The 12,376-nt window shown below is 46.1% G+C and overlaps 1 protein-coding gene across 10 annotated transcripts in view; it reads left to right on the forward strand.

Annotated features, from left to right (window-relative positions):
* The window catches only part of LYN (LYN proto-oncogene, Src family tyrosine kinase), a 53,696-nt gene that overhangs the window by 39,091 nt on the left and 2,229 nt on the right, over window positions 1-12,376 (forward strand). For 9 of the 10 annotated variants that reach the window (XM_072998938.2, XM_072998940.2, XM_020812954.3 and 6 more), the window contains exons 11-12: window positions 9,025-9,178; window positions 10,037-10,168. In XM_072998938.2, the coding sequence (XP_072855039.2) occupies window positions 9,025-9,178; window positions 10,037-10,168 (286 nt within the window). Of the gene's footprint in view, window positions 1-9,024; window positions 9,179-10,036; window positions 10,169-11,579; window positions 11,633-12,376 lie in introns of all 10 variants that reach the window. The other variant, XM_078393755.1, reaches the window with a different exon arrangement.

Genomic DNA, 12,376 nt, shown 5'->3' on the forward strand with positions numbered 1-12,376 from the left:
AATGTAACAGACTTCTCTGCCCTGTTATTAGGAAATGCCCTGGAAGGCCATTCACATGGTATTTGGAGTATTTGTTGGCAGGTATAAACCAAACAATTACAGTCTGCCTTCCTCTTGCTACAGTGCTTAACATAGTTTAATAAAAGTCTCACTGGTATTTGAAAATACACTAAGTGAATCAGTGGTGAATAACCACCCAGATCCTTAATGATAATCGATTATTCACACCTGTTTAGTGACACAGAAATGTCACTGAAGTGGGTGGAATGTAGCAGAAATGTTTAAAAGTTACATTTGGGAGATATAACACTGGGATGGGGATTCAGGTCACAGGACTTGTTGTTGAATAGGACTTGAATTTTACTGGCAACTTGACTTGGGTTTTGTTTTTTTTTAATGACTCGGACTCAACACAAAACTTGGGCCCATTTTTCTGAGTTATGTTTCTTCATCGTGGTCTTCTGTGAATGCACACAAAGGGTTAATACCAGCGCCAGCGTTGGGCCTCTCGGAACGTTTTCTAGCTGCAAGAGAAAAGTAACAATGTTTAGGACTACCCCTACTGCGCACGCCCAGCCTAACCGTCCCTCAGTTCCATTTTTCCGCCTAGCGGTTTGGAGCCTCTCGTCTTAGCTGCGTTACTGCGATATATCTGATTTTTTGGCTTTGACCTAGCTTCGCTCTCGGACTACCCTAGCGCTTTTTCCCTTCAACTTGACGACCCGGTGTGTTTTTCTGGCTTTATTCGGACTGATTTCGGACTGCTCTGCCTTATCCTAGGACTTGTCGTTTCGGTTTCCTTACTGCCCTATGTCCCCTTCCGGGCCGTTCAGCAGGTGTGTGGTGTGCGACCGCAAAATTCCTCATCAGGACGGCCACGATACTTGCCTGTATTGTTTGGGCGAGTCGCACAATCCCAAAGCTTGCCCACACTGCAAAGCCTTCACTAAGGCCGCTCTCAAAGCTCGCCAACAGCGCCTTAAACTTCATCTGTGGGAGTCAACGTTGTCTTCCACGGCGCCCTCGGAGGGGGAAATGGCTTCCACTTCTCGAGCAGCTCCTGTTCAGTCAGTCGTCTCTAAGTCTCCAAAATGTCGAAAAAATCCGCGTCGTCGAAATCGGCCGCTCCTGCTTCGAACCCCGAGCCTCCGGCTCCGAAAGCTAAGCCGTCGAAATCGTCCAAAGCTAAGGCGGCCGCCCAGCTTAAAATGACTTCCATCCCGCTTTCTCCGAGCTCGGGTTCCATCCCATCACCGATTCTTGAGGAGTTGTCGAGGCGCTTCGGGGCCTCGTCCGAGGCACCCGCTCCTCCTCCTTCTCGACGTACTGAAGTGATACCGCCTTCGGGAAGGTCTTCCCCGACACCGAGCCAGTTAGTCGTTGTCACTACTGGCCTCGCTTCTGCCCCACATAGCCCCTTTCCTGCGGGCCAGGGGTCGCCTCCCGTGTCGATCTCGTCCATACACTCGGACTCGAGATCCCCTCGAGAGAAGATACCTCGATCACCTGTGCGTTCCGGGTCGAAATCTCCTCGAGGCAAACGTTCTCGCACGGAGAAGCATGGCTCCCCGAGTCGGTCCCCTTCTTCCGGCCGCTCGAGGTCGAAGTCTCCTCGACGGAAACGATCAAAGAAGAGGCATCGAGCTTCCACTCAGTCCGACTCTGGCGATCGCTCGGACTCGAAATCTTCTAAGCGTAAACGCTCTAAGAAGAAGCACCGTTCTCATCGACGTCGTAGCAAGCATCGACGTCGATCTTCTTCTTCCCGTTCGGCGGATTCCGACCGCCCTAAGCGTCGTAAGCACCATCGACGTCGACGCGACCGTTCGAGGTCTCCTTCTTCGTCTTCGACATCCGCATCTCGAGACCGGTACCGCAAAAAGATCCGGTACATATATGTGTCTTCTTCTTCGGAGTCGACCCGACCTCGACGCCGACGCCGGGCTATTCGACCCAGAGACCAGCCTCCTGCGTTACCGGTTGCCCCTCCGCCGCAACCGGCCCCTTCCACCTCGGCGCCAACCGTGGTCCCAGTTCGACCCCCGACAACGCAGGTCGGCATCGAGAAGCCCCCTCCAAAGAAGAAGAGGGATGTCTTCTCCTCTGATCCAGATGAGGTGTCCACGGAGCGGTCTTCTGACTCCGACCAGGAACAACCCCCTCCCTTGCCACCGCATGATTTACCTCCGGGTGATCTGGTGCTTTCCGATACTGGCGATACTCACGCCCCTTCTCCATCTGAGGATTTTTCTTCTTACTCTCAGATGATGTCCAGGCTTGCCAAGACCCTCAAATTGGACTTGAATCTCCCTTCGCCTCCCGGAGAGGACTTGTTCTTTGGGGACATCAAGAAGGACAGTACCGCTCCCCCCAGTATAGCCTTTGTGCCTGTGGTTATGGAGGCCATCAAGGAATTCTGGGCTCAGCCTGCGACTACACCTAACGTCCCTCGTCGCACAGAGCACTTCTACAAGATTCATGGGGCTGACACTCATTTTCTGCTCAAGCATCCCATTCCAAACTCACTCATTGTTGAGACAAGTTGTTCAAGGCCTTCGGCTAAAGCCCATGTTACCCCAGTTGACAAGGAGGGTAAAAAGCTGGAACTCATCGGCAGAAAAATCTACTCCCTTGTCACCTTGCTACTTCGAGTCATAAATTATCAAACTGTTTTCGGAGCCTATCACAAACAATTGTGGCTCAAGCTTTTGCCGGGGTTGAAAATGATACCTGAAGACACCCGGCAAGCTTTTCTTAATTCCTATGAGGAAGCTCAGACGGTATCCAAGTATGAACGTCTTTCCATCAGACATGCAGCAGAAATCTCTGCCAGAGTCCTCATGTCTGCCATCTCTATCCGGCGCCACGCTTGGCTCCGTTCTGCTGACATAATGGAGGACGTCAAGTCAAAGGTTGAGAGCCTCGCCTTCGACGCTACCGGGCTGTTCAACGAAAAGACCGACTCCCATTTGGAGGACCTTCACAAGGCTAAGAGAACTGCTAAATCCTATTCTGTTCAGTCTCAAGCTAGACAGCGACGCCCTCAATGGCGTAAATCTTATGGACAGTATCAATCTTCCCAACAATACCGTCCTTACAAGCACCTACCTCAGCAGCGCTCTGGCCAGTCCTCTTCTTCTGTCCAGGGCTATCAAGGATACCGCCCTCGTCCTCCCCATCGCCGCCAACCCTTTAAACCACCTGGCAGGAAACAAAAACAGTATCTTTGACTTTCGGCCCCCCGTTTTCACCCATTCACCACCTACCACCCGTCTTCAACCGTTTCTTCACAACTGGTCTGTCATCACAAACGACACTTGGGCTCTGAAAATTATTCAGCACGGTTACCAGCTGGAGTTTATAAGATCTCCTCCGCTAGGTTTCATAACTCATTCTCCCTTCGACTCCTCGCTAGAGGAAGAAATATCATCTCTCTTGGAAAAAGATGCCATCTCTACGGTACCACCCCGCGACATACAATGCGGGTTTTACTCCCGCTACTTCGCTGTCTCAAAAAGCGGAGGAGGCATAAGGCCCATCCTCGATCTAAGACTCCTAAACACTTACCTGCGACCCAGACGTTTTCGGATGCTCACCTTAGAGTCCATCATGCACCTGCTGAAGAACAACAATTGGTTCGTCCTCATAGATCTCAAGGACGCATACTTTCACGTCACTATCCACCCCGACCACCGCAAGTTTCTTCGGTTCATCTTTCAGGACACAATCTACGAATTCCAGGCCTTGCCATTCGGCCTGTCCACAGCTCCCCGGACCTTCACCAAGGTCATGGCTCCGGTGGCAGCTTACCTTCGTCTCAGGGGCATTCACGTTTACCCTTACCTGGACGATTGGCTCGTCGTCTCCACCTCGCGGAGGCAGTCCCTGAAAGACACAAAGTTCATCCTGTATCTTCTCTCCAATCTCGGTCTCACTGTCAACAAACAGAAGTCTCGGCTCACTCCCTCCAAAACAGTTCAATACATAGGAGTCTGTTTGGACGCTGTAAAGGGTCGAGTCTTTCTTCCCTCAGAGAGAATACACAAGATCCAACGAGCCATCAGGAAATTTCTCCCCGGTGCTCGGGTGACAGCCCATCACGCCCAACACCTCCTCGGCCTGATGTCTTCTACAACGCCGGCGCTAGCGCACGCTCGCCTCAAACTCCGGTCGCTCCAATCATGGTTCCTCACCCTTTTCGACCCTATGATGGACAGTCAGCGGAAACGCCTTCGTGTCACCCCGGAGCTTACCAGACAGCTCCAGTGGTGGATGTACACACCCCATCTCACGGTTGGCCGGCCCTTTTGTCCACTCCGTCTCACCGTTCAGGTTACAACGGACGCCAGTCCGTCCGGCTGGGGGGCGCACTGCGGGCGTCGCACCATTCACGCCCTCTGGACACCACAGGAAGCCATGTTCCACATCAATCACCTGGAACTGCTGGCGGTTATCAAGGCCTTCAGGTCCTTCCTTCCTCTCCTGCGCGGCCGCGGAGTTCAGCTGGTGACGGACAACACTACCACAATGCACTATGTCAACAAGCAGGGAGGAACCCGCTCTCACTCACTCCTGTATCTCTCCATCCTCCTTTGGGAATGGTGTTACCGTCATCATATCTACCCTGTGGCCATCCATGTAGCCACGGAGGACAACACAGTGGCGGACACTCTGAGCAGGCTTCATTATCAGACTCACGAATGGGAGTTAAACCCTCTGGTCTTCCAGGACCTTTGCCGCCAATGGGGGACCCCAGTGCTGGACGTGTTCGCATCCCCTCACAACGCCAAATGCTCCCGGTATGCGTCCCGGGCAGGTCTCGGTCGCCACTCGCTCGGCGACGCGTTCATGATTCCATGGAACCAGGGTCTCTTGTACATGTTTCCACCGATCCCGTTGATACAGAGATCCTTGATCAAACTCCGACGTTCAATGACTCCGGCCATTTTCATCGCACCCTTTTGGCCTCGCCAAGTGTGGTTCCCCACTCTAGTCAGCATGGCTGTGGACTCAGTAACCCTTCCGATATGGCCGGACCTACTGACCCAGGAAGCAGGCGAAGTCCTTCACCCCGACCTCGACACGCTCCATCTGACGGCGTGGAGGATCGTCCAGAAATTCAAGAGGTCTTGACCAACGCCATCAAGCCCTCCACGTCTCGCTTGTATGCCTACAAGTGGAAAAGCTTTCTGAAATTTACCCAGCAGAGGGATCTCGCCTCTTCCCCTGTGTCTCTGTCTACACTTCTGCAGTATCTCCGTTACCTCTTCGATTTCCACCTGTCTGTCTCTACTATCAAGGTGTACCTGGCTGCGGTTGTCTTTTTCCAACCCAGAGCTTCTCCCTCTTCCCGTTTTTTCTCCCATCCCACTGTCAGGATGTTTTTGAGGGGTCTCTCTAACCTCCGACCTCCCGTTCGTCCTCCACTCCCTCAGTGGTCCCTACATTTGGTTCTGCACGCCCTATCCAGAGCCCCATTTGAACCCATGGCTACCTGTGACCTCAAGATGCTTTCTTTAAAAACGCTATTCCTAGTAGCTATCACCTCTGCCCGTCGAGCTAGCGAGCTGGCAGCTCTCCGTCATGACCAACCCTTTCTTCAATTCTTTAAAGACAAGGTTATGCTTTACCTGGACGTATCTTTTCTTCCCAAGGTGGTCTCCGACTTCCACGTCAATCAGCCACTTATTCTCCCAACTTTGTTTCCGTCTCCGACGACTGATGTTGAACGCATGCTCCACATGCTTGATGTTCGACGGTCCTTAGCTTTTTACGTGTCCAGGACCAAGGACTTTCGCCTGGCCAACAGACTCTTTCTTTGCTACTTCGGCCCAAAGAAGGGCTGCCCGGCCTCGCCGTCCACGCTCTCTCGGTGGCTCGTATCTACCATCGCCCTGGCCTACGAGCTCAACCACAGAGATCCTCCACAGGGACTTAAAGCCCATTCCACCCGGGCTGTTGCCTCATCCACTGCCTTACTTCGTGGCGTCGACCTGCCCGACATCTGCCGGTCCGCTACGTGGTCCAATGCCTCTACCTTCATAACCCACTACAGATTGGACGTGAGGGCAAAAGAGGAGACCAAATTCGGGAGGGCAGTGCTAGCATCGGCTCTTCAGTGACAGCCCACCATCCGGTTAGTAAGCGTGCTAATCACCCTTTGTGTGCATTCACAGAAGACCACGATGAAGAAAGAAAGGTTACTTACCTGTAACGATGGTTCTTCAAGTGGTCATTCTGTGAATTCACACAATCCCGCCCGGCCTCCCCTCTGTCTGTCTGTCACTGGCATCTCTATGACTCGAGGGCCTATGGCGGACAAATGGAACTGAGGGACGGTTAGGCTGGGCGTGCGCAGTAGGGGTAGTCCTAAACATTGTTACTTTTCTCTTGCAGCTAGAAAACGTTCCGAGAGGCCCAACGCTGGCGCTGGTATTAACCCTTTGTGTGAATTCACAGAATGACCACTTGAAGAACCATCGTTACAGGTAAGTAACCTTTCTTTTTGAGTCCTTATTCTTTTAATGAAGGACACCATAAACTTGGAAGAAGCTTTGCAACGCTCACCAGAAGATGCAAGAGAGGCAGACAAACAATGGAGGAGGAGATAGCAACAAGGGGGGAGGGTTTTTGACAGGGTGGGAAGTGGAGTGTTGAGGGAGGGTGAGACAGGCCAGGCAGATGGGACCAAAAATAGGTGGTTCACAAGCCTTAGACTTTCCCCCACACACCCAACACAGAACCGACCCACCACTCCTGTTTTTCTGGGGGGGGGGGAAGCTTGCTTTTAATAGGGACTTTGACTTGGGGTTTGGGACTCAGGACTTGATATCAAAGACTTGGACTCAAGCTTGAGACTCAACACCCCTGGTATGAAGCCCAGACTGTCTTAATCAGCCTAGCCATTGACCATGTATCTGGAGCATTCTGGGAGCTATAGTCCAAGAAAATGACTTGAGTTATATCTGGAGTGGAGACATAGAAGATCACTGTGTTGAGGAAACTGTGAACCATTCAGAAGGAAAAGTAGCCAGATGGATGGATGGATGGATGGATGGATGGATGGATGGATGGATGGATGGATGGATGGATGGATGGATGGATGGATGGATGGATGGATGGATGGATGGATGGATGGATGGATGGATGGATGGATGGATGGATGGATGGAGGTAGATAGGTAGATAGGTCAAGTGTGTGTATGTGTGAATGCCTAAGAACACAGACTTCATCTGAAATAATATCCTATTTGTTTTTATTTTTGGCCAATTATGGTCCAGTATTATGTTTGTGCAGAACTCTTTAAATGTTAGAAAAATTGAAAAAAGGAAAAAATTGAATTGTAAAACTAATATGAAAATTGTATTTGTGGAATACACATGCCTTTATTTATTTTTTTTACTATACCCACCTGCCTCTGATGAGTGGAAAGCTTTTATAAAAAGGTTATTTCCATTTCAGACATAGTTATTGTTAGCATTTACACATGTCCATCATTAAATAAACATTTTCTTTTATGTTCATGGGTTGCTTGGAATGCAGGTTACTTAGAAGAGTGCTGCAGGATGAACAAGATATTTCCCTCATACAGGTCTTGAAAACCTAGCAGTGGTTGTGTCCATTCTGCATGCTTTTAGTCATCATTAACAATGTTACTGTATTCATTAAATTTAAAGGGGAGGCTTTAAAGCAAAGCTTCTTCTTTGACAGGAGCACACTGGTGTTTTCTTAAGCTTGTGCCATAGGTCGTCTATATGACCAGGTTTCCTAATGGCTTTTTCATGTTGTGTATTCTAATGTGTTACAAAGAGTAAGTGAAATCTAACAAAGTTATGAATGTCACATTGTTCATTTTATTGTGTATGTGTTTGAAAAATAATAATAAAAATGTTTAGAGTCTTAAGCTCTAGAGATACTGTTTTAACCAAAACATTATATGCTCTTCATTTCTGAGACATTTATTTATTCCACATCCTTACTCAACTTCGAAAGCTTCCAAATTGCCCATCTGTTTGCAAAAGGATATTGTGAGATTTAGTGTACAGTACCTTAGCTGCTTTGAGGTAGGATGGAATAGAAATGTGATTTGTCTAATTTTCTTGCATTGCTTTACAATTTTGACATATAAAATTTTAATGACTCTTTCAGAGCTTAACTCTGCCTATATCCATTTATCATCCCCTCCCCATACCATTTGCCTCATAATTCGTTCTCTACAATTTCCCCCTTTTTGTTTGCCTTCATCTTGATTCACACTTTGTCTTCCAGCTTATAAACTTTGCCTCGTATAATATTATATTGGCTCCAATTTTCCTGATTTTCCCACTCCAGGACCTTAGTGCACCCATTAGGTTAGATCTAGCCTGTTAGTCACATTCTGTTGGAATCTATTGCTGAAATCACGTTGCTTAGTATAGAAAGTTTCCACTAGAGCAGATCAGTTGAATCCATGGAACCTACAGAGGAGTTGTCTCACCAAATTCCCACCAATCTCAATGGACCTAACTCTACACCAAGCCATAGGTTTTCAGCCTATGTGTTAAAGTTAACCATGTTTAATGTCTCATTGACTGACTGAAGTGTGATTTAATACTGTAATAATTTACAGTTTCTATATTGTTTCTATTTAGCCCTTTGAAAAAAATTGGGAATATTTTTTTTTCAGTGTGTTGCTCTGTTTATATCCATGCCCAAAGTTGCCACACTTTGTATTCCAGCTCCTTCTCTCTGAAATTGATGTTTTTGTTCTTTTTGGCAAAAGGAGAAAGAAGATGAGGGTTTTCAATGTGAATTTGCACAGATCCATGAATGCTTTGACACTACATAGTATGTCAACCTGTCATCAAGCAATAATGTTTGATGTGAGAAATATGTTAGCTATGATATGCATAGCCATAGAGACAGCACATAAACGTGGAAAGTAATGCACCAGAAACTTTATTCATTGGTGAAAAATATTTGTGTGAACATGAAGTGATGAAGAAAAACAGTACACAAATTAAGACTGTTCATTTGTTATTGCAGATTGCAGAAGGGATGGCATACATAGAGCGAAAAAACTACATACATCGAGATCTGAGAGCAGCTAATGTTCTAGTTTCAGACTCACTTATGTGCAAAATTGCTGATTTTGGACTTGCTAGAGTAATTGAAGATAATGAATATACAGCCAGGGAAGGTTTGTATCTTTTTGATAATTTTAACCTCCAGGACAAAAATTCTGTTAATAGCCTCCAGGGTCAAATTAGACAATATGTGTAATATGCATTCGCACATGACTGTGGGTTAAATTAGGTAGTATGGTCATGTTTTTGGTATGAACACTCCCCCAAGTGGTGAAAGATGCATTTCATGTCATATGATTTTCCTTAGCCAGGTATCTTCTTGCATTTAGCATGCTTTGTTCTGTGATTAGTAAGTGAAAGAAAACATGGGGTTAATATGCAGACTTGATTGCTGAGGCATGTATCTAAGCAAATCCCACTGTTAGTGGGAAAACTTGTTATCCAAATAAAATAGGCATTCTCTTTAATATCTAGTTTGACCTTTATTTGGATATACTGTAAATGAAGGATCTGTACATACAACTGAATCCCCCCCCCCCCCCGTTAGACCAGAAGCAATTACGGGAGGAATGAGGTAGTGTTGGCAGCTTAGAGGTGGTTTGTGCTTGTCCTAGGTGGGATGAAAAAGCAAGTCTTTTGTACTGAACGAAAAGAGAATGCTTTCCCACATAGAACTGAACCTTATACTGGAGAGGGGAAAGCATCATTTATTTGCACCTGAGAATGGGCTGAGCATATTCAGGACATGCCATGTGCTGCTCTATCCTCTAACTATTCCCCAACATTTTTCAGAAGCAGCCACCTGGTATGGCAGTCCTGTGAAGCAGGCTGTCATCTTTTGCTCCCAAGCTACTGCCATAGTTTTCCTCTGAATCCTTTCCAGTTGCTCAGCTATGCATGATTAGTTTTAATTGGCTACATATATACAACCCAGCTATAGAATGAAAAGAATATGCTTCCCTCCCCTACAGGTGCCAAATTCCCCATCAAATGGACAGCACCAGAAGCCATTAACTATGGTTCCTTCACTATTAAATCAGATGTATGGTCTTTTGGAATTCTTCTGTATGAAATCATTACATATGGGAAAATCCCTTATCCAGGTATGTATACTTTTAAAATGCCTTATGATTTACCAGCACTCTATTTAGACAGGTAGCAAAAATAGTTCATAACAGACATTAAATGTTGCTGTTTTTCAGTCAAAGACATTGGCATAATAGAGGGAAATGCTAGGCTCTAGCCACTGGCCATGTTGCCTTGGTTATTCAGGGAATTGTCATCCAAAAAAGTTACTTTCTTCATCTCTGATACAGATCCTTTGTATATGGCTACATGGCCCACTTCTATATATGGATAACTTTGCTATCCATGTATAGAGGAAGTAAGAACTGTAACACACAGTCAATTTTGAGAAGTAACTAATGAAATTTTACCACCTTACTACACCAGTTGCTGTCCTTCTCAAACAGAGATGGCTAGCCCAAAATTTGGGGGGGGTGTTAAATTGGAATGACTGATGTAATGTGCTGTACTGTACTTGATTATCTTTGAAAACTCCCAGAAAACTCAAATGATTCAGAGCATGCTTTCAAGCTGTTCATTGGGATACATTGCTTTGAAATTCTTGTCAGTTTTGGAAGAGCAACACTTGCTCCTAGTTAGTTTTGAGGACCAATTGAAAACTGGTTCTAAATGTGCAAAGCCCTAAATGTTTTGAAACCTGGTGTCACGTTCCCACGTGGCCCTTGGTTGTTTCACCAAGCAAAGGCGCACACTATGTGTTGTTCAGCTGCCACCAGTTGATTACATCAGCTTTGTTCACTATTAATGACAGAGGTCCAGGTGATGTATCATTTAAGAACCAAGTAGAAATTGTTTATTGTTACAAATCAATGTCATCAACTCTCAACTAAACAACCTCCTTTCTCCTCTCCCAACCACCTACTCTCCCTCTCTCTCCTTTTTCTTTCCCCCCACTTAACTCCGCCCCCACCAACTCCTATTGGTGCATGCACATTTCAACATAAATATCCATGAGCAGGATGAACGCTACATCTGGGTTCCTAAAGAATCGCCACTGTCTATGTCTTTGCCCATCTGTTAAATTCTTCTCTTCAGACTCTTCATGTAGAAAGCTGGTTACAGTGGGACTTTGAAAAATACAAGAGGAACATTGATGTACCTCTTGCTTTTCTGACACCTGCTCTTCACTTACAGGAATGCACATATATGCACAGAGAAGCACACAAACACAAAGTTGGCTCCATAGACTGAGTGTCTGCATATCTTTAAAGTCATCACCGACACTCCCCTACAAGTTATTCAGGATGTTATTTTCTTTTTGACGAATGAATGAATGAATGAATGAATGAATGAATGAATGAATGAATGAATGAATGAATGAATGAATGAATGAATATCTTGGCCTCTGTCCTGCTTGTACAATATGAGAGACTTGTTAGGCAGCACCAACAGTATTCTGCTCACTTACATTCTTTGCTTTAAAAAAAGAGGAAGAAGAAGAAGAAGGGTTTGCTGTATCATATCTGGGAAGGAAACTGAAAGTAAGCACTGGGGAGGGGAGGGGTTGTGTCAGTGCCAGATCTCACAGTTGAAGAAAACACTGGAGATAGAATAGAGAAGGTTGGCTCTGAGCTTTAGTGAAAAATTGAACTGACCTGAGATGAAATTGTCTGCAGACCACACTGGCCTTGAAATGCACTGACCTTCTTCTAAAATGAGCTTTTCTTGAAGAGTTAGAGATAGTAACAAATGACTAAGTGAACTTGCCTAATAGGCTAAAATAACCTTTGCAGAATGAAGAACAATATATCTGTTGTTTAGCCTGCCTATTTTTCAGAGCTAGGCATAAAATGCCTGGGTAGTTTTCACATGGGAAGTAGGAACGGGAGGCATACTGTATGTTGTCTTTTAATGTGTTTGTAGGCATGTTAAGTAGATAGTGCACAGGTATTGATAATCTGAAAACATAGCCACTGCCCTCAGCTTTCAAGATTGGTTCTTTGGCTTCCATCAGTGGGAAATTATTAATTTTTGGCTTCCTTTGTGTACACATAATCAGGCAGAGGAGCAATCTCAGACAACCATTGCTTTAGGTTGAGCTGCTTGAATTATGTTCAGTTATTACACCTGTCTAATAGCAGGCTGGTTTAAATAGGGAGCATGACTATGAATTTTCCAAAGGTATTTATTCAATCTTCTTTCCTTCTCTTGTTAAGGAATAAGGGATCTAAATGTTCTGTTACTGATTTATCTGCAGACTGAAAAGAAAATTGCTCAGTGTAAGA

Source organism: Pogona vitticeps, chromosome 4 (genome assembly GCF_051106095.1).
Source record: "Pogona vitticeps strain Pit_001003342236 chromosome 4, PviZW2.1, whole genome shotgun sequence".
In the NCBI taxonomy this organism is placed as follows: Eukaryota; Metazoa; Chordata; class Lepidosauria; order Squamata; family Agamidae; genus Pogona; species Pogona vitticeps.